This window comes from Cetorhinus maximus, chromosome 2, assembly GCF_964194155.1.
Source record: "Cetorhinus maximus chromosome 2, sCetMax3.hap1.1, whole genome shotgun sequence".
Classification (NCBI taxonomy): domain Eukaryota; kingdom Metazoa; phylum Chordata; class Chondrichthyes; order Lamniformes; family Cetorhinidae; genus Cetorhinus; species Cetorhinus maximus.
The window spans coordinates 147710497-147734017 of NC_135880.1; the positions used below are offsets into that span (position 1 = coordinate 147710497).

Below are 23521 nucleotides of genomic sequence, written 5' to 3' on the forward strand. Positions count from 1 at the left end.
AAACTTTCCTGGAGGCCTCGATTGATCCCGGAAAACTCCTCCAGCTTCTGCTGGAGGGCTGCCTTCTCTGCCTCGAACCTCTGAATGATCAATAGTTCTTCCCAGTTCTGGGGGGTTCTGCACAATCTTCCGTTTGCATTGCTGCCTTGGAAGTACTAGCTTTATTACTTTTGGTCACTAGATGTTGGAACATCACACTGCTCAATTTCTTGCATTGGGCAATTTTATCCTTCTATCAGGAAAAAGTAATTTGGTATTAACAAGGTTGTTGGCATTTTTGATGTGAGCATGCTTACAAGCTTCATGCACTATTTGCTTTTAGGCACATATCCAGAAGGAAAAGCAATTCAGACTGGTACTCTTATTTCCCAGTTTTTACTGGTGTTCCATTTTAAGGTATACAAGATCAGTTCAGACCAGTATTCTTATTTCCCAGTTTTCACTGTTTTTCCATTCTGGGTAATTGTTCATGTAGGTCTATGAGAATACAATATTAGCTAACACGATGATAAACAGTAAGTAGAGAGCTGCACTTGTACCCTGGTCTCAGTAGCATCTTCCAAAGCCCTTTGCTTGAAGGGTTGTGAGGGGTACATCATTGGTACTGACCACTCTCTACAGTGATGTCCCAAACATTTGGGATTTGGATGCATGTTGATTCCTTCTGCTCCTTGAGACCTTCGCTGGACTCTGTAGACGAAGAGAAGCCTCAACATGTCTCAAAGACACACTTAATTTGCAAAGGCCTTGAGCACAAAATTTCAGCTTTTCCACTGAGATTTACCTCCAAGCAAAAGGATCTGTCCTAAAAGACATCTTTTTTTTTTTTTTGTAAAAATATACTTTATTCATAAAAATCTTCAATCACATTCAAAACCATTTCAAAAACAACATTACAAGGGTACAATCCAGGTTAAACTTTTACAAAATGTATCACCAGGTGCATCAGTACAAACAATATTACAGTCATTTACAGCCTTTCATTTTGATCTGTACAGCCCGAGGGGCTCTAAACAGTTCCCAGTCTCTCGGTGCGCTGTGGTAGAAAGGTCTTAGACAGCGACCCTTCCCCATTGCGCCTTTGCGGCAGCTGCCCCAAGCTTTAGTGCGTCCCTCAGCACGTAGTCCTGGACTTTGGATTGTGCCAGTCCGCAACAATCGGTCGGGGACAACTCTTTGTGCTGGAAGACCAACAAGTTTCGGGCAGACCAAAGCGCCTCTTTCACCGAGGTGATGATCCTCCAGCTGCAGTTGATGTTTGTCTCGGTGTGTGTCCCTGGGAACAGCCCGTAGAGCACAGAGTCCTGTGTCACAGAACTGCTCGGGATGAACCTCGACAGCAACCACTGCATCTCTCTCCAGACTTTCTTTGCAAAGGCACAATCCACAAGGAGGTGAACAACGGTCTCTTCCCCACCACAGCCACCTCGAGGGCATCGTGCAGAGGGGGTGAGACTCCTGGCGTGTAGGAAGGATCTGACGGGGAGGGCCTTTCTCACCACCAGCCAAGCTACGTCTTGGTGCTTGTTGGAAAGTTCTGGCGATGAGGCATTCTGCCAAATGACTTTGACAGTCTGCTCGGGGAACCATCCCACAGGGTCCACCCTCTCCTTATCCCTCAGGGCCTCTAGGACGTTACGTGCTGACCACTGCCTGATGGACTTGTGGTCAAAGGTGTTTTTCTGCATAAATTTTTCCACCAGGGACAGGTGGTACGGCACGGTCCAACTACTTGGAGCGTTCCGCGGCAGCGTGGCCAGACCCATCCTTCGCAACACCGGGGACAGGTAGAACCTCAGCACGTAGTGACACTTGGTGTTTGCGTACTGAGGGTCTACGCACCGCTTGATGCAGCCGCACACAAAGGTGGCCATCAGTATGAGGGCGATGTTGGGCACGTTTTTTCCCCCTTTATCTAGAGGCTTGTACATCGCGTCCCTGCAGACACGATCCATTTTCGACCTCCAGATAAAGCGGAAGATGGCTCGAGTGATCGCCATCGCGCAGGAGTGTGGAATGGGCCAGACCTGCGCCACGTACAGCAACAGCGAGAGTACCTCACACCTGATGACCAGGTTCTTACCCGCAATGGAGAGGGAGCGTCGCTCCCACATGCCCAGTGTCCTAAAAGACATCATCCGAAATCCGGTTCTCCTTGCCCGAATCGTAGCCAATCGAGGTGCCGCCCCTCCCCTGGAGTCATTTTATCTTGTACACCTTTAACTCATAGTGGGTCTTGTGCAGGACAAAATCCTGCAGACTTGCTTATCATCCAGGAATCGGATGTAAGCGAACTTTGCTGCACCAGCCATTCTTGGTTCCTAGAGATATAGATTGGATTGTTTGGAGAAATCAGTGCCAAAAACAAGCTCTTTTCTCCTGAGTTGCAAAATGCATGTCTCCATTATCCCCACTCTATGGGCAGAATTTTGCCCTCTGATGGCGTGCGGGCCCCACCAGCTCGGCAGGCAGACAGCCGACCCCTGCCACTGAAACAGGGCCCGCCGCCATTTTGAGTGGGTGGGCCAATTAAGGCTTATTATGCGCTTCCTCTGCAGGGGGTAAGGGAATCCCCAGCTGTCAAAGTGTGCTCTTTTGCGCATGCACGCGAAAGAGCGCACTGCTCCCTGAGGCAAAGTCCTGTCTCAGGGAGATTCGTGGCAGGTAAGTAAAGTCTAAAACTAGAAAAGTATTAAAATTATTAACACGTTCCCCTCATGTGACAATGTCACACGAGATGGGACATGTTAATAATAAATTTTTAAAATATATTATATTTTTAAAAAACGGACATGAAACTTCATCCCGCCAGTGGATGAAGTTTCATGAATAATCTAGAGCCCGCTGGGGCTCCTGGCCTGCCCGCCAGCCTTAAGCTTGGACGGGCAGGTCTTTAATTATCTTAACTAGCCTGTCAATGGCCTCAATTTAAAGGGACCGGGATGACTTCGGGGATTCCTCCCAATGTCATTTTCCCCTCGGTGAGTGGGCCCCGCCCCCAAATCACCGAGGGGAAATCCTGGCCTATATCTCTCCTCAGCTAACCATTCCCCCCTCCCCCCTGGAGGGCTTTCTGCCCCCTATCTCTCTTCAGCCTCCAAACTCTCCCCCTCTCTCCTTCTACATCCAAGCTGTCACCTCTCTCTCTCTCTCCAGTCTTAACTCTCTCCCCCCTCTCCCTCCAGCCTCCAAACTCTCCTCCTCTCTCCAGCCTCCAAAATCTCCCCCAAGACCCCTCCCTCCTCTAAACTGTCCCCCATCCCACTCCCTCCAGCCTCATGACCTTGGGCCCCGACGATGCCGCCGAATTCCAGGGCCTCTCCCTGATCCGGGCCACCCCTGGGGGAAAGGATAAGGGTGAAAGGGTAAGGGGTTGGAGGGTGGGGTGGGGGGGGGATGGGAAGTAGCAAGTTAAGAACTGAAAGACCTTCTTGCCAGACTTACAAAGTCAGTGATTGAGTAAAGAAGGGGGAGAGAAGCATTCACTGATGTTTGGTGAATTGACAGCGGGTGCAATATAGCTGAAGCTGGCTGAGAAGTACTGGTACCTATACTGGAGACCACTCGGAAACTGGAAGCCTCAACTGGAATTCGGAATGGTCCAAAAGAATTGACAGTTTATTAGCCGCTTCCATTAAAATCCAGTTGAGACCAGTTAAGCACCAGTTAGTTCAGCCCAGTTCAGGCTTCAACTACTCTGAACTGCTTTTTCCCTCTGGGAAGGTGGTCAACATTTCAACAAGCATGCTTGTTCAACAAGCATAATTTATTGAAAGGACAAACTGTATATGTACAGGAGCCAATTATGAAAACCTGGAACCCACAAAAGTTGTTGATGAAGCTAAGACTCAAACGCCATATAGCATTGAGACCGAAACTGGTAAACAGATGAGGAGGAGCACAGTCCATATTCAAACTACACCTGAGCCAGAAGAGTAGAAACGATTATCAACAATACCAGCAATATCGCAAACCAATGAGGCAACATCAACAACATCATTAACAAGTGGTGCAACATCAACAATGTCACTAACATGTGACAGAACATTAGCAACATGAAGCATGACACTTAGAACGTCAGGAGCAACATGCACAACAACACCTGTGCAGCATGCCAACTCGCTACTGAGAGTGATGAACGCCAAATATACAAGATAGAGACACAACATCCTACCACCCAAGTAAAAATATGAATGTTTTTGCTGAGAAAACAACCTATTACAGATTTTTAAAGTGTTCTGTTTATTTATAAAAGTCAATTGTTAATCTTCTTTAGTTCAGCAAAATAAGTTAATGATTGGGGCAGTTATATTGATATGTAGGCAATGTATATTTTTTAAAGAAATAGGGAAGCTACATTAGTAAATTATTCGTAAAGGGCCAGGAACTCATTTTAAAGTGAACATATATCTCAGGGTGCCACATTCGCTGCACTGAAGTCATGTGCTGAGTAATAACGTAACAATCTGTCATTCCACCAGCCACATGGAGAGCTGAAAGAAATACACTCAGTGAAGCTCCAGCATTTTAAGTCTAAAGTGTGATTATGTCTAATTTATGGCAACTAGAAGACATAATGCCTTCTACCCCTTTGTACTCCAGCCCGCTTGAAATAAAAGCCTGCATTCCATTAGCCTTCTTATTTTTTTTGTGCCTTCCCAATTGCTTTTCACAATGTCTGTACGTAGAACCCTATAAATCTCTCTGCTCATCCATAGTTCCTAGCTCCATTTAGAAAATACTCTGTTTTGTCTTTCTTAAATATAAATAGATGACTTCACACTTCTCAACACTGAATTCCATTTTGCATAGATTTGCCCGCTCACTTAATTTACCAAAGTCCTTTTGCAACGTTTTGCTACCATCCACACTATTTACTGTGCCACCTAATTGAAGGTTTTGAGATCAGGCCCATTTTAATTTCAGGATCTCATTTACATTTTTTAAATCAATCTCTTGCCCAAAGCTGGCTGGAAGGTGGTCAGGGCCGGGAGCAAACGTGGGAAGTAATGTGAAGCCTTATGTCTCTGAGGGTTGAGGAGATCAATTTCCAGTATAAGGTGAGTGCTGGGGAGGGACTTTCAGATGCCAGTCAAGGAAGAAGAGGCAAAGACAGAGATGGAAACACTCCGGCTTCCCCTGGCCCATAGGGTTCCACATAAATTCACATTTTTTAAACCTATCTTGTTCTCATCTGGCCACTGTACAGACTGCCACACCACAGTTGAGTTGTGCTGACTTTGTGCAGGCCTTCTGAATCTACGAATTAATATGAGATTGCAATGCCAATGGTGTCATCAGGTTGCAGCTTTTAGATTGAAATCAGTCCCCTGCCTGTCAAACGCGAAAGCATTGACTGTCTTCAAAGTTGATGAAGGTAACATATCACTGGGCAGAAATGGTGCAGAGAAATTTAAGTGTCTATGTATAAGAATCATTAATGCTAGTGGACGGTCATGAAGAATAAATAAAAGAACTCATGAAATGCTAGTCTTTATCTGAGGAGCTTTGGGATACAAAATAAGTTATGCCTTGCATAAAGCTTTGGTTGGGCTTGGATGATATTAACCCTACATACCTATTGTTACTATTTAAAATTGACTTCATAGGAACAGGGAATATCACTTGGCCCAACATGCTGGCTAAACCATTCTGGTAAACTTTCAATTCAAAGTTTGCTGTCTTTTCTATATCGCAAGCTTTTATAAATAGGTTTCCACCTCCCTTTTACTCACATCAGTGGATTTTACAGCTACGATGTGCTACAGTCATGCAAGCATTCACCTGGGGGAATTTTTGCTGTATTGAAAGTTAAGACAGATTACCTTGAATTCCAAGAAATTACTGCTCAGAAAGTGTTGGCTGAATTTCACAGGTCCCACTGGGCAGGGGATTCAGCATTCCGAAATTTGTGGTGCTTAGTATATCAGCCTGTCCTCACTCAAGATCCACAAACCCCTATTTTGCTGGAGGTCTGTAAATCATATATTAGACCCTGTAAAATTTCAGGTACCTATGCCCTCAAGGCTCTGGCTTTTGGTACAAGTCATTGAGTGGCTTAACCAGTGTTTCTTGAAAGGACTGCTACAGATCGTTCACAGGGACAGCAGAGGCAAGGGTTTTTTTTGTATGGAAAGGGACAGCATCAGTGGCCCAGCCACCGTTGATCTTTTTGTTCCCTCTATCCTGATTGTCGTTCATCCTTTCAGCTGCAAACTCCAGCTCAGCTCCATAAAGGAGCCGAAGAATTTCCCACACCTCCCCCCTCCCATTCATCAGTAAGCTGCTTGGGTGCACTACCTCAACACTTGCAGCTCATTGATATCACACAAATGAATCCCCAGCATTAATAATCTGGCCTTTCCATAAAGGCCTGCTTCAATACCCACTCTGTGCCCATGCAATGAAAGTTAAATTGTCCTCACCTGATTTCGAGCAATCCATGTTGATAACACGCCTTCAACAGAGATCAGAAGAAGAGATGCACAGGCACAAACCAGGGTCCTCAAATAGACAATATAAAACCAATATCTCAGCATAGGAAATCATGTTTGATACCAGCTTATCTTCAGTGCTTGATGAGATGTCCATTCATGAGTTCAGCATATAGTTTCCCCAAGTTAAGGTGTACCTGACAACATATAATATTTAAAGAGTTGGGAAGACCCTACCAGCTAGGTGAGTTATCTTTTCTCAAAGCATTTTCCATTTGTAACTGGTAAACTGAAATATTCATATAATCAATATCAATATACTGACAGTGTCAGGAGGATAAGGAAAGGAAAGGTTGAAAATCTAATTTGCTCCCCAGAGGGCAAAATAACAGTTTGGACCAGTACTCTTATTTCCCAGTTTTTACTGATGTTCCATGTTAACTTATACAAGACCAGTTCGGGCCAGAATCCTTATTTCCCAGTTTTTACTGTTTTTTCCTTCTGGGTCTGAGGCTAAGTTTTCACCCAAGGCTAATGAGCAGAGAAGGTGGATCATATAAAGGGAAGGTAATACTTGGGCAAATCAACTTTGATCCAGAATCTTCAAAACGGAGAGGAGGCAGTGATGAATAATTCCATGGACCAGCTTTCATTACCCACTCACATTCCTTGAAGGCATTGGAATATCATTCATTTCATGAGGTGCAAATATTAATTAGATACCATTATATAATTATTTTTATTTTATTTTTAAATAAACTAAATGGGTACTCAGCAAGGGAAAATAACTAGGCTTAAACTGTTTTGAATTACACACAGTAATATTGCAGATTGGAAGGTCAGACAATGAAGGACAGAAAATTTAATTTAATTTCCTCACAAAATATATTGATCAATATTTCTTCATATTGATAGATGCAGGCACTTGAAGGAATAATGACATAAATCACATCTGCTTTCAGAAACTGTATCAATCAATTTTGCTGATTTTAATTGTTAAAGCTGATAATATTTTCTTGAAGGTCAACTTGTTTCAAAGCAATTTTAAAGCCATAAATAGTGTTTAAGATTATTGCTATTTTTTATTTCCAGGGCTGTGCCTTTTATTGGGGATTCACCATTTGGATGGCTTATTATATCAATCACCCTCTATACACACCTCCCAGTAGGTACAGCATTTATTGCATGATTTAGGATTCAGCTGTCAAGAATTACTTTCCAATTTTATGTTTCATTTTAGATTTTGCAAATGCTTATTCAATAAGTAATTTAGCGAATAAAGTGATTTGTTTCATCCATGTGCCAAAGATGCTTATACCAGTACTATAATTGACAGTGATCAGTGAAGTATAAATGATAAGGATTGTGATCACAATGTCCAGTTGTGGAGAATTATACAGTGACTACCCTTCAAAAGTAATTAATCAATGGTGAGGTGCTTTGGGACATGCTGGCGACATCATATATGAAAGCGCTTTCCTTTTTGTCTCTTTTCTTTACATTTACTTTGTTTATTGCTAGCTTATTGAAGGTGTTAGATTTCTTTTGAATAGTGCTTGATGGTCCCATCAACTATATTGAAGTATGCAACTGTGGACAAGTACATCTTCCATCCAAAGTAACATATTTTGATCTGTTCTGGACAAGAAAGTTTTATTGTAAGGATAAATTTAGGGGAATATCATGCTCACCAGTCTACAGCTGTTCAGACAATCTAGGGAAGTGGGAGGTGTAATTGGACAGCACTCACCCAGCATTCTGGCTGGAGTATTTACTTGGACACAATCAGTGCCAGTCAAGTAGGAGACAGATAGTGCAGTCTTCAAAGGAAAACAGAAAATGCTTAAAATACTCATAAGTTAGGCATCATCTGCTGCGAGAGAATCAGAGTTATCATTTCAGGTCAATGACTTTTCATCAGAACATAAATAAATTATCGATATAACAGGTTTTAAGCAAGTACAGAGGCAGGAAAAGTGTACGTTGTGGCTAAAATAAAAGCATAAAATGCTGGAAAAACTCAGCAGGTCTGACAGCATCTGTGGAGAGTGAAACAGAGTTAACATTTCGGGCCATATGACTCTTCTTTAGAGCTAAAGCAAAGTAGAAATGTGATGGATGTTGTACTGTTTAAGAGGGGGTGGAGCAAGTGGAGCAAGATAGAAGGTCAGGGATAGATGGGAACTAAGGAGAGATCAACAAAGATGTAATGGACTCAAGACAAAGGGAATGTTAATGGTAGTGGTCAGGACTAAAGAAGGTGCTGATTGTGGCAGAATGTGTTAATAGCAGAACAAAGGTGAGCACTCTGTGAAAGCACAACACAGGGAGGAATTGTATGGCCCCTTCCCAGCGGGGGCGGGGCTGTAAAATGCAACAAGCCATTCAAAAGCTCATTGGCTTCCGTGGGACTGTAAAATCCCGCCATCTAAAATTACGACCATAGAAACGGCCATGGGGGGGCTGGGGTAAAATGATAAAAAATGAATGAATAAATAAAAATAAATAATAAAAGTGAAAAGACATTAAAATTAAAATTGACAAAAAAGAAATTGCTTCCAATTTCCATGCCTCTCTTGCCTTCACATTGGTCCATCTCCGACACTTCCCTTCCGTGACCTCTCTGTCTCCATTTTCAGTGATAAACTGCCCACCAATGTTCATTACAAGCCCATCGACTCCCACAGCTACCTCGATTACAGCTCCTCACACCCTGGTTCCTGTAAAGACTCCATCCCATTCTCCCAGTTCCTCTACCTCCGTCGCTTCTATCCCAATGATGCTACCTTCCAAAACTACGCTTCTGGCATGTCTTCCTTTCTCCTTAACCGAGGGTCCCCCCACCACCCCCCTGTGATTGACAGGGCCCTCAATCACATCTCCCGCACCTCTACCCACACCTCTTTGCTTTCTTCCCAGAGCCATGATAGGGTCCCTTTTGTCTTCAATGTTCACCCCATCAGCCTCTGCATTCAAAGGATTATCCTCTGCCATTTCCGCCAATTCCACCATGAAACCACCGCCAAACACATCTTCTCCCCACTCCCTTGTCAGCATTCCATAGGGACCGTTTCCTCTGGGACACCCTGGTCCACTCCTCCATCACCCCATCTCCTCATCCCCTTCTCATATCACCTTTCCATGCAACCGCAGAAGGCACAATATCTGCCCCTTTACCTCCTCCCTCCTCACTGTCCAGACACTGTCCAAACACTCCTTTCGGGTGAAGCAGCACTTCACTTGCACCTCCTTCTCAGAGCTATTATTATATGGGGAGTTTTGTTTGACAAGGGCAGAGGAGGCTGAGCTGTTGCATTGAACTCAGGGGCAGAATATTAAGCTCGGCGGGCGGACACATGCACAACCCAGCCGAGCGTAAAATGACGCGCGATGATGTCAGGCGAGAGCGCCAATGTCATCATGCAGACCTGCGATATTTCGTTCAGCGGGTGCGTGTCGGAGTCGGCAATTAAATTCAAACTTACACTGCCCAGCCAACCTAATGGTTGGCGGGCAGGCGAAAAGGCCAAGCGGCCTTTGCACTTATTAGGAAACCTGATCCAAGGGCAGGATGAGATTTCCTAAAGCAAATAAAAATTTCAAATAAAAATTTTACACTTGAATTAAAAATATGTCCCTGCTCATGTGACAGAGTCACACGAGTGGACATGTTTTATGACATTTTTATTTTCTTTATTTTTTTTTATAAACAGTGCTTCATCTCCCTGAGGCACAGAGCTGCTTCAGGGAGAATACTCAGCGCTCACTCGCACGCATGTACAAAGTTTGCACTCGGCCCGTTCGCCCTCCTCCCCCCGCCCACACAGGCAGCACTGAGCGCTGCCTCTCATGTCTCATACTGGGCAGGCCTTAATTGGCCCACCAGCGTGAAATCGCAGTGCAGTGCCGATCACGGGCGGCGGTCGGCTTCCCGACCGCCCCCACTGAGCCCGCACGCCAAGGGCAAAATTCTGCCCCAGGTGACGGCTGCCCAGGAAGTTTGGGACATGGCTATATGAGGAAGGGAGGTCAGGTTGTGGCGGCCCTAAGAAGGGTTGTAGGGGACAGAGGGAGGAAGCTAGATGACAGAGGGAAGGTCAATCTCTGCTGAAGGCAGCTCAAGCGTGATAGAGAGGCAGTTAAGGGTGGTCGAAGACAGGTCAACGGTGAGGCTGGGGGAGTTGTGGGTAACTAAGGGCAGGTCAAGTGTGATAGAGGGAGGATCAAGGATGATGGTTGGCAGGGGTGGCAGACAGTTGATCAAGGGTGATGGTAGGTGGCTCAAGGGTCAGAGATGACAGGGGTTAGAGTGATGAATGGAGGATCGAGGGTGATGGAGAGAAGGTCAAAGGTGACTGAGTGAGGTTGCAGGGTGATGGCTTGCAGCTCCAGGAATCCATGTGTGGCAGGTGGGATGTGGGTGGCAACAGTTCAATTTCAAAATATCCTCTCAGGCAGGATTGCAGGGAGTGGATGCCTGTCCAGATTCCATTTAAATATGGCGCCCAGATCATCAACCACATGAGGCAATGGCAGGGTTGGGAACTCACTACCCACCCCCATTGCACAATTGGCCATGCTCTTTGGGCTGCCACATGATTGCGCTGGGCCAGCCGCCTCTCGTCCGATAAGAAGTCCCACTCACTTCCGGTCCCATGGCCGGGAGATTCGCTGCTGCAACAAGATTCCATAAAGCGAATCTTTCAGGTTGGGTTCACTGTGCATGTCGCTGCCAAATAAATCTACCATCCTGGGAAATCAGGGAGAAAGCTCTTCAGTGGCAGGAGTCACAGATACACAAAGTAAGATGGTCGTGGTTGTTGGAGGCCAATCATCTTCAGGACGTCGCTGCAGCAGTTTTTTAGGGCAGTGTCCTGGATCCAACTGTGTCCAGCTGCTTCATCAGTGATCTTCCCTCCAACATGAGGCCTGAAGTGTGGATGTGTGCTGATGGGTGCACAGTGTTCAGTCTCACTCAGATAATGAAGCCATCTGTGCCTTCATTCAACAAGACCAGGATAATATTTTGGCTTGGGCTGATAAGTGGCAAATAACATTGACGACAGGCAATGACCAGCTCCAATGAGAATTAACCACCTTCTTCTGATATTCAAAGGCATTACCTTCACTGAATTATCCATCATTCACATCCTGCAAATCACCATTGATCAGAAAGTTCACAAGGTCAGTCACAAATACAGTGACTGCAAGAACAGATTAGAGGCTGGAAATTATGCAGCGAGTAATTTACCTCCTGACTTCCCAAAGCCTGTCCATCATTCACAAGGAACAAGTCAGGAGTCTGATTGAATACTCACCACTTGCTTGGATAAGTGCTGCTGCAGTGACACTAAAGAAGATTGACCACATTCAGGTCAAAGCAGCCCACTTGATTTGTGCCCCATCCATCACCTTAAACATTCCTTTCCTCCACCACTACTGCACTGTAGCAACAGTGTGCACCATGAAGCTTCATTGGACAGCACCTTTGGAACCCATGACCTCTACCATCTAGAAGGACAAGGATGGCAGGAAAACCACCAGCAGCCAAGTTCCTCTTCAAGTCATACAACTTCCCGACTTGAAAAGATGTTTATCATTTGTTTGCTTTGTCAAAATCCTGTAACTCTCTGGCTAACAGCACTGTGGATCTACCTACACCAACTGCAGGGGTTCAAGAGGCAGCTCACCATCCCCTTCTCAAGGGCCATAAAGGATCAGCAACAAATAATGGCCTAGCCAGTGACACCCACCTCCCATGAATGAATAAAACAATAATAGTAATTGCAAAATGAAACAGGAAATGTTTTACAAAAACATATAAGGAAAGGGTTACTCAAGATAGGATCATTGAGACTTTGCGCATGATTTTTACTTCGTCGCACAGGTGCGGTGGGCAGGCCCGGGACCGGGCGTGAAACCAACCGCCACCCGCGATCGGGCCCCGGCCACGATTTCACACTGGCTGGCCAATTAACGGCCGGTCAGCATGAAAGGTGAACTCAGAGCCTTAGCGCTGCTGGGGTGGGGGTGGGCAAGCGCTGAAGTGTGTGCATGCACGGGAATGCGCTCAGTGAAAGCTCCCAGAAGGCACAGAACTTCCTCAGGGAGCTGAAGATTTTTAACATTACAAATAAGGAATTGAAAAATAAGGAAAGCATGTTCTCTCATGTGACTATGTCATATGAGCAGGGGCATGTTAAAAATGAGTTTTAAAAGATTTTATTTATTTTTTAATCACTGTTCGAAACCTCATCCCACTTGTGGATGAGGTTTTGCAAAGGCTGCTTGGCCTATTCGTCCGCTTGCCAACCATAAGGTTAGGCGGGCAGGGAAAAATTCAATTTAATTAATTAATTAATGGGCTTTACAGCCCTCTTCTTTGTCGACGGGCACGCTGCCATGGCCCGTGTCTGCCAACTGAAATACCGCACAAGTACACGATGACAGTGGGGTGCTCGCCTGACATCTTCACGTGCTATTTCACGCTCATGTGTGTCAGGCGCACGCCCGCATGCCAAGCTGAAAATCCTGGCCTTTATTTTCAAAAATAAATGCCCTCAGTGTGTAATTTTAATAAAATTGAAAATGGACTTTGTACGATAATCTAAAATCAGCTTTAGTGAATCCGGACAGTAAAATTCAAATCAGATGTAAAACGGGCTGTAAATTTGCTATCATATGTTACTATGTCACACAAAGTCAAAGTCAAAATTTACCCCATTGTATTTTCAGGGGAGACTTTTATTTATTTGCTACAGTGGGAAACAGAGGGAATTTTCTACCAAAGTAACTCGTTAATGAGACCCTGTTTTGCAACTTGCTGCATTACTCATCCATTGAAAATGGATGTATGTTGAAGTAGCTGCTCTCCATGAAACCCTCTTACAAAAAAAATGCTCATAGCTATAATGGATGTCATAAACACAATTGGACCAGCCACAATAAATGCCATGGCTGCTGGAATAGGTCAGGGGTTTGGAATTCTGCAGTGAACAACTCACCTCCTGACTTCCCAAACCATTTCAGCCACCTACAAAACACAAGTCAGGGGTGTAATGGAATGCTCTTCACTTGCCTGGTTGGCTGCAGTTGTAACAACACTCAGAAACAACATCATCCAGGTCAAATGAGCCCAACTGATTGGTCCATCACCTTAAACTACTCCTCCCACCACTGTCACAATATGGCAGTAATGTGTACGATATAATCACCGAGCCTTTTTCTACACATCCTCCCAAACCCGTGAACCCTACCGGCTGGCACGAGAAGAACAGGTGATGCATGGGAACATTGTCACCTCCAAGTTCCGCTCAAAGACAAGCCATCCCGACTTGGAAATATTTTGCTGTTCCTTCATCATCACTGGATCAAAATCCTGAAACTCCTTCCCTGCCAACATTGTGGGAGGACTTTCATCGGATGGAGTATAGTGGTTCAAAAAGATGGCCTACCACCACTTTCTCAAGAAGAGACTAATGATGGGCAATAAATTCTGGGCTTTTTAGTGATTTCCACTTTCCCAGACTGGATTATAAATAATGCCAACAGGAAAAAAAATCTGCATTAAAAACATTTTGTATTACTTCCATGGTCATATTAGTTAGAGCTTGTTTGTTATTATTCGAGCAAGTTAGGACTTGCCTGACAATCTTTAGCTTTCTTTGATGGAAACACATACATATGGACAATGCAGGATCCACAAGATTAAACATGACCACAGTGTTAATCTAATTGGCATAGAGTATATTTTATACAGCACTGGAGACAGCTTAAAGCTATACAGACCTTTCTTATGGATATTAGAATTTATTTTGTGGTAATTGTTTCCCTTCTCTGCTCCCTGAAGACAGGAAATCAATAGCATAATAGTAAGTCAGGGTCCATAAGGAATTTGCTGTGATAGACAGTTATTGTGGAATGCGTAGGAGGTGAATAACGTTATCAGAGGCAATAATGAATAAATAAGAGGATATTATTTCGAAACTAAGTTGAGTGGCAGATTGTCAATGACCAATGTTTCCCATTATGGGTGCGGGAATGTGAATTTCCATGACCCATGGATCTCCATGTCTTAGGCTGTTTGTGGGATCAGCACAGGATGAGTTAAAACAGTTTTAAGTTCTGATGAGCAGGAATACTTTAGCAAGATTGAAGGAATGTATGAATGGAAAGGTCACTCTTCCATTTCTTAAGTGTCTGGGCAGATTGTTTGGTCACTATTTAGAATAATAAGCTGATTAAAGGGCTTAAATGGACCATATAACCATGATAAATGAATCATCGGGAGAGATTGAAATGAACAACTTGGCCCTATACTATTAAAAACCTGCTTTGTTTGCCTTTTAATCTATTGTAGTTTAGTTTTAGTATGCATGGAATGTAAAGATCAAAGGTAGAACTAATATAAGCATTACAACTGTTTGCTATAGTCAAGCTGGAATGAAAAGTCTTGGTACCTGAGCTCTTATAGTGAATTGTGAACTCAACAACAAAGGATCATAGGGGGCAGAATTTTCCCGTTGTCATGCCAGGGCGGACCCCGCATGTCCGCGACCTGACGTCACCGCGCGCTATCGCGATATTTCGCTGGGCGGGCACGCGATGATGTCCGATGCGCGCCCACCATTAATTAACGGGCCAATTAAGGCCCTTGAGGCACCAATCGACTCGATTTTCCGGCGCCCGTGCGATCTTCAGCTTGGTGCACGGGCGCAATGGGCAGGCGGGTAGGACACATTTGTATTAACCTCATCCACGGGCAGGATAAGAGGGCTCAGTGGGGTCGCGAATGTGCACAGTCAAGTATTTATTGATGAAAGTTTTTGAAACTTGCCTGTGTGATCTGCAGTACTTCAAAACGCAGACCAGCTACTGTGTCTGAACTCTTAACCTTCAGGTCAGCACTCTGCAGTCAGGAATCTTTTCTGGGCCTGCAGGTTTCAGGAAGCCTTCCCTTAGCCTGGGAATGGGAGATGAACTGTCCACTGGAGGCAGCTCCTCTGAGGGGGAAGGGAGGGCTAGAAGGGGGAGCAGGCCAGGAGTGCACATTCAGCCTCCAGCAGAGCCACCTTTGGGAGGACAGGTAGACACAAGGGACGCAAGGCCAAGAGGTAGTCCAAGGCGGAAGGGGCCACAGAAGACGCCACTATGCTGCTGCCAGGGTTATACAGGTAGCGAAGCAGCTACCTCAATATGTCTGAGGTGCAGTGCCAAAGGAGGCTCCATCTCTCAAGGGAGACAGTAAACTATATCTGTCAGATGATTGGGCCTGAGATCTTCGCTAACTGTGTGGGTGGACACCCCATGCCAGTGGCTCTGAAGGTCACAGTTGCCCTCAACTTCTACGCCTCTGGCTCCTTGCAGGGGTCAGTGGGTGATCTTTGCGGTGTCTCCCAATCAGCTGTCCACACTTGTGTCAAGCAGGTTACAGATGCTCTGTTCAGGCATGCATTGACCTTCATCCACTACTGTTGGGACGAGGCAAGCCAGACACAGCGAGCCAGAGGCTTCGCAGTAATTGCTGGCTTCCCCCGTGTGCAGGGTGCAATAGACTATACACATGTGGCCATCAAGGCGCCAGCAGGTGAGCCCGGTGCCTTCATCAACAGGAAGGGCTTCCACTCCATGAACATGCAGATAGTGTGTGATCACAGGATGCAGATTCTACAAGTCTGTGCAAGGTACTCAGGCAGCTCCCACGATGCCTACATCCTCAGACACTCCCAGGTGCCGGAGATCTTCAGTGCTCCAGCTCGGCTTGATGCATGGCTGCTGAGTAACAAGGGCTATCCCCTCAGAAGGCAGCTCATGATGCCTCTCCGCCATCCAAGAACAGAAGCTGAGCAGCGGTACAATAGGAGCCACGCCTCCACAAGGGCTGTGGTGGAGAGAACCATCGGTCTTCTCAAGATGTACTTCCGATGCCTTGAACACTCAGGGGGCACACTCCAGTAACCTCCAGATCGTGTCTCGGTGATAGTGGTTGCCTGCTGTACTCTCTACAATCTTGCGCTGGAAACGGGAGACGCAGTGGATGATGAAGGCATTGACTGCGGCTGCACACGATGAGTCCAGCAGTGAGTCTGAGGATCATCATGCACAGGGAAATGCTGAGGGGGTAGACCCTGACCTGGACATGCTCCAGGGAGGGAGGGACACCCAGGAAGCTTTAATCCAACGAACTTTCAGCTAGCACGCCACAGATGGATCACCAGGACAAGCCTGGGCTGTAGGCTCGATACGCGACACCTAAGTGCCAAATCTGCCAGGTTAGGAACAGTCACTAAGGGCTTTGTTAATTAAGTTGAATGTCCAACAAAGCATTCATTACAGTTATAGAAACCATATACATGCAGAAGAAAAGAGGCACCCTCAGCCATGGTGACATATCTGAATTTATTATGTCAAGCAAACCAAATTATTCCAAAAAAAATGAGAATAGTGTTATCAAAAAAAACAAATCATAAGGACCTCATCTCGGGCCAACACAAAAGCACCAGTGAAAAACCCGTGGTGTGCCTAAGGTGCCTTATATTTATGTTTCTGGGTGTTACGTCTTGGTGCTGCTCCATCGCTCGGAGTGGCATCTGAGACAGCCTGCTCATTCTGCTGTCCTGTTAGCCTCGATGACCTTGGCAGTCGTCCTCTGGCTCATAGAACCAGTGCTGGCCCCGTCTGGGAAGGAGCTGCCAATTCCACAGCTGGCATCTCCCCAGTTGTCGCAGCCTCACCAGATTTTACAGTCATTGGGAGAGGGGCAGAAGAGCTGCCGCCCTCATCCAGAGCGCCCTTACAGATGCCCGTAGAGACGACAGGCAGCTGCTGCACCGATATGAGGTCACTTCGGCCCACTCTGCTCACCGTGGATGGATGGACACCGAGCTGGGAAAGTTGATGCCCAAACCATCTCCCACACTGGCACTGACCAGCTGAGGTCAATGCCGATGTAAAGGCTTGCTGATCAGAGTGCACCCCCAGGAAGCTCTGACAGGTCTCCTGGAGGGGGCCCTCCACGAGAGTCACCACTCTTTCCATGGAGGAGGCATGGTGCTTGGACATATGGCTCATTGCTTCGGCGATTGTCCGCATAGAATCCTCCGCCACGGACACCCAGCCATGCATAGCCTCATGTATCTCCCCCAGATGCTCCCGCACACCCAGCCACATTTCCTGCGCCTGCTTCGTTGCGGACGACTCCAGAGGTTCATCATCAGGCACCAACTGAGCATGTGCCTGGCCCCCTGCAGTCCTCTGACTGCGGGCACCATGGGCACTCTCTGTCTCTGCCAGCTCCTCCAGCGACTGTGAAGTGCCCTCACCGCTGTGCCCGGGACACTAGCCGATGTTTGAATTCCCACCGAGGCGCTAGTATCCGCGCTGGTGCTTACCTCGTAGAGATGGTGTGACGCTGGTGAGACTTCAGGCCCTTCAGGCATGAGAGGGGGCCTCTGCTGCTCCTCCTCCCGGCCCTGCTCCGATGATGCTGAAAGGAAGAACAAGGATAGTGGATCAGTTAACTTGGAGACAATATCAATGTGCATCCCTGTCCCCTGGATCATTATGCGCTCATCCCTCCATAACCAATGGTCAAGCCATGTTGTAAAATTAAATCATTTAACATTCAGCAGTGCTATGGCTGTGGGGTGAACAATGCTGAGCTCACTGCTGGGCATACATACTTGGCCATGGCACCCCAGCCTCACCGACACTAGTGGACCTTGGTGCATGGTACTTCTCCAGATCTAGGGCATCTAGGCTCGAAGGGGCTTAGAATGGCGATCTGTGCCTGGCCACTGCCGGTCCTCACACGCTCTGCCACATTATGAGCATTCTTCTCCTGAAAATGAGAGACGAGCATTGATTAGTGAAAATTGCACATGGACTCTGTTTGCGCACGGCCCACCCCAACCAGAGTGGGACATATCAGGGCTCCAGAACCTTCTCACCCCGCTGCTGCCGAACACTCACAAAGATGCTAGGCCTGCTCCACACCCCCCACCCGCCACCTCCCCCCCCACCGCCTTGGACACATGCTGCCTATATCACATTAGGCACCACACGGTATATCCTTCCATAGCAAGCAGGCACAAGCACATGGATTGCAAAGGGCAGCAGGTGGTCCGTTGCCACGCCACCTTGAAGCTCCCCTCCCAGCATGTCATCACCCTGACTTGGACATGTCCTGCAGTTCAAACACAGCGCCTAGATGCAGCTTCCCCCAAACCAGTCATGTGGGATTCAATGTACCACATGCTGCGGGGGCAAAACACATCTCTTCACCCTCTCAGGCTGGTCTCAGCATGGGCAGTGTCTGCTTGACCACCCAGCAAAGGACAAATGCCATCAATGATTCAATGCAGTCCCTACGCTCAGACTTGGGGAGGTGGGGAGCAGGGGGGGTAAGCTGACCTGCTGGGTTAAATGCCCAACGCCAACATGGAACTCACCCTGCCAGAGCACAACAATCATTGAAGCGCTTACTGGATCCAGGTGCGCCGCAACACATCACGGGAGCTCACCACCTCCGCCACCTCCTCCCAGGCACGTTTCATCATGTGGGGGGGCCTCCTCCTCCCATCCTGGGGAACCAGCACCTCCCCCCATTCTGCGACCTCCTCGAGGAGGGCAGCAAGGCAGTCATCTGGGAAACGAGGGGCACACTGGCCCCCAGCCCTACCCTCCTGCCTGGCCTGCTCACCGGAAGCCCTCTGGTGAGGCCTTCCTCCTGACATTGTGAGCAGCCTTGCAAAGGCTGCCAGCGTTTCAGGCCCCTGGGTCGCCACTGGACCCAGCGGACAATGCACCCCTGCCACCGCCCACCCACTCCCGCTATCCTTGGGAGTCGGGCATTACGTTGGGCAGGCCTTAATTGGCAACGTGGACCATGCCCGCTCTGCCCGCCCGCGTCAGCTCCCGCTTCGCCCGCCCCCCCCCTGCCAAACAGAAAATTCAGCCCATGGTATCAAAGAATTAAATGATCTTATTGTTTGATTTGACTGAGCTTGTCTAACGTGAGCTTGGTATCTGATTCTGTGGTTGTTATAACTGATATCTGTGTTTAAAGTAACAACAGTAAATGGAACTGGAAAGCAGTCCACCATGTGGTTTTCCCTCACAGTGAATCTGTTTTTCAGGTTTTGCAGAGTCCCTTTTGTTAGTTTAAGATAAGTGATAATACTGGATCAATAAATTTATTATTTAAAGTCAAACTGCAGGTGGCAAACATCTTGTATTTTCATAAAAACAGAAAGAGCTGGAAATACTCAGCAGGTCTGGTACCACCTGTGGAGACAGAAGCAGAGTTAACATTTTGGGTCAAATATGACTTCTTCAGAACTGAAGGAAGATAGAAATGTGATGGTTTTGTACTGTTGAAAGAAGGGAGGGGAAGGAAGTACAAAAGGGAAGGTTTAGGATAGGGGCAGAAGTCATGTGTCAGTTTGAATCTTGTTTTTCATGTTCTTTCCTTTCGGACTGAGCTGTTCATTATTTTTTCATTCACACTCACTCTGGACAAATGTTTTGGTTCTTTACTACAACCATCTTCACTCACTTTGCCCTAGTCCCATGTCATCTTTGTCATTTAATCTCTCCTGCCCTTTACCTGCTCGCTACCCCTCTTGCTGCTCCAATCACCTCCCACTCGTGCCCACTTCCTAATCCTTCACTGCCCCTCTCACTGCCATGGGTCAGCAAGGTAAGAGCACAGTGGAGATTGACAGGGCTGTAAAAATGGCAGTCTGGAAAGCCTTCAAATACTGAACTATGGAACTACTTCCTTGTCTAAGCATTTGGTCACAGCACTTGTTCTGAGAATTTTCTCTCACTGGAGGTAAGTTCCAGCACTTCTGAGGTCTTTTCTGCTTGGACTTTACTCATCTTTTTCTGCACTTCTTAGCTGTCAGCTTTCAGAGCAGCATGGGAGAAGTTTATGCTGCTCCAGCTTGGACCCTTGGTGAGGTACAAGAGGAGAACGAGCAACACCAACAGTAATAGGAGCAGCACTGGCAGAAGCAGCAGCTACCTTGTCCTCAGCTATTTACCCCTCCACAGAACAATGGTGATGGACTCAGAGTTCGAGCTCAAAGGGGGCTATACCACCAGCACAGGGTATACAGACAAAGGATCCGCTTTCTGGACAAGACTGAGCAACAGCATCTTAGGAGGTTCAGACTCCTTGGCAGTCTCCTGGAATAAGACCTTCCAAGTGGGCCAGCTGGGGACGCATTGCCAGTGGCCCTCAAGCTCACCACAGCCCTGAATTTCTTTGCCTCCAGCTTGTTACAGGGATTTGCTTGTAACAATTGCAGAATTTCACAAACTGCTGCACACAACAGCATATCCCAAATGACCGATGCCACGTTTGCCAAGGCCACCACTTATGTCCACTTTACTACTGTTGAGACCAATCAGAATGAGTGGGTTTTTGGATTTGCTGCAATGACTGAATTCCCAAAGGTCCACAGAGTGATAGACTGCACTCACACGACAATTAAGGCACCTTCATGTTATCCAGGAATATTCACCAAATTGAAAGGCGTTTCACTCCATCAGTGCCTTGCACAACATCACACTGCAGAGAGAAGTGGAACTGCAGGAACAGGAAGGTGAGGGCGCCCTCCAGAGTTTCGGAGGAGGAAGGGCAGCAGGTGGAGCCTAATCTGACCAGGGTTTCTGCAGCGGTTACCGAGCTGCCAAGATGCCTGAGACAGACTCATACAAGCACGATTCAGCTTAATGCTGAGAAGCCATATGGCACACCAAGCTGAACCCACCTGCCCCTCCCCAACCCCCACCCCCACTCTTCCAAACACAAAGCATCCCCACAGTCAATTTTCCTTCTGTCTCACTGGGTGGAATCTTACCAGCCACAATAAGGCGGCATTGGTGGAAGGCATTTTGAAATTGGTGCATTGGAGCTGACACCCAACATGTTAACATTATTTGTGTCATTGCCTGCTATGCCATCAGAATGGAGAGGAACCTCCTCCACAGAATGGCCAGTGACCACTGCTGTGATCCTTTGGCAATAGTTACCTCATGGATGGGGCGATTTAATAAAGGAGGCTTCACTGGGCACACCCCATCCACTACCCCATGTGCCACCTCCAGGGATCTGCCAGACTTCCCCTGCAGCAAGGGACCCATTGGGAAGACACTGGTGGAATCCCCAGTTCGGCCCCAACTGGCCAGTTAATTCACACTAATTGGCTACCTGCCTCTCCCTGCTGGGGGCTCTGGTATTCGCCCGCATCTGGTAAGATTTTGACAGAGGCGGGAACAAATGTTCCAACAAATTCAGAGGGTGCCTCCGTGTTGAGGCACTCATGTGCTCTCCTGCCTGTTGTAGCAGCGTACAATGATGGGGCAGCCAGTAGGGCATCGCTGCAGGCCCTTCTATTGACCCAGTGGGTGCTGGCCTGCAGTGGAGTCTTCTCAATTGGTTGCCTTTAGAAAGATCATATAGGTGGGTGACCAGGCATCACCAGTGAGGTTGGGACCTACTTTTCACCCCAATTTCTGAAAATCTTCAGAGGTGTTAAGATTCTGCTCATTGATACCCGTTGTACATAATTGATCAAGCAATTTTCCTCCAGACTGGTGGCCACTTGGCAGGCAAAAGGCAACAATGGAGGCGACTGGACAATGAAGAACTGAAACAAAGAGTTGAATGGTACCAATTTTACCTTTGGAGATGGGCTAGGAAGCAGGGGCGAGGTAAAATCATAGCGGAAGGTGCCCGGAGGGTAGCCCGACATGCCCCCGCCACCATAGGATATTACCAAAGGTGGGAACAGGAGTGGCCTATTGACAGCCATTTTACCAGGATGCCAGAATTTTCTCAGTATCAGGATGTACCTCTGCCAAGTGGGAGCCCACCAGTTACATCAAGGAGCTCTCCCAGTAGCTTCCCAGTGGGATCTTCCATTCCAATGACTCCATGGCCCATAAAGAGCCCCATCAGTGACAATGTCCACCCATGTGGCCCTGAAGCTGTCACTGGAGGCTTCACCCCTGCTATAGCCAGGGCCTGACTGCCCAGCCTCAACACAGCAACATTTTTTTATGTCGACCCTTAGGAGGCCCCGCATTATTTTGGGACCTTCTCTTTTTCCTTGCAACACTAGCTGTGGCTACCTCTACTAATGGTATGGTCAAGTTTGCAAAGCTCCTGTCCCTCTGGTGGGGTTGGCAGATTGGGGAAGCAGGCAGCCATCCTTAATGGATGGTAGTCTAAGTGGTGGCCTCTTAATTGGCTGCCATCAGTAAAATTGCTGCTGCTGTGCTGCTGTTGGACTCTGTGATCTTGGGACCCATATTTGGTCCCAACGGCAGGCATGCTGGTTTCCAATAAAACTCTGGCCAAAGTGTAGGGGTAACAAGCATTGCCTATAAAACTGACACAGCGGCAGACTTGTAAGCACCCAAATGATTATCCTTAAGAAACTGCAAAGTCTTTCTCTTCCAGTTCCTATTACCTCGACATGGTGCTTCCCCTGTGGCTTCAGCAGAAATAGAGGCTGTTTATTCCCCTTATCTGACTGTTGAGATGGTTGCGACCAACATACTCTGGATTGAAACAGCCCCGCCTGCACTTGTATGGGGCAAGGCTCAATCATTGGGACAGGAGTCAGCATGAGTCGTGTGATAAAGCTTTCTCATAGTGCATGATCTCTTCTGAGGATTCCCCAGCCTCCTTCTGCAACATCTCCTGCATTACACTTGAAGGGCCTGTGGGAAATGATAGGCATGATATAGAACTGGCATAGGGAAAGGTTCAATGTCAACATTGTGCAGATATTCACTTTCAGTTAGTGGTGTCAACAATTCAACATGAGTGATTGTTGTGTGTCATGAGGCAGTGCGATTTCTCATTCTGTGACCAGGAGTTTGGGAGACCCACCTCTCCATCTCCAATGTCAGTACACTCTGTTACCATAGGATCATAGAAAAGTTACAGCACAGAAGGAGGTCATTCGGCCCATCTTGACCATGTCAGCCCGAGGTCACCCAGGTGCCCTTTCTAATCCCACCTTCCTGCCCCTAGCTCATGGCCCTGCAGTTTACAGCACTTAAGGTGCAGA

At 47.1% G+C, this 23521-nt stretch overlaps 1 protein-coding gene across 2 annotated transcripts in view; it reads left to right on the forward strand.

Moving 5' to 3' along the window:
- LOC144698676 (trans-2,3-enoyl-CoA reductase-like) overlaps positions 1-23521 on the forward strand; it is a 205644-nt gene that overhangs the window by 146232 nt on the left and 35891 nt on the right. The window contains exon 7 of one of the 2 annotated variants that reach the window (XM_078570507.1): positions 7527-7599. The exons of the other annotated variant lie outside the window; for it this stretch is intronic. Coding sequence (XP_078426633.1) covers positions 7527-7599 — 73 coding nt within the window. The remainder of the gene's footprint in view (positions 1-7526; positions 7600-23521) is intronic. 2 annotated transcript variants of the gene reach the window in all.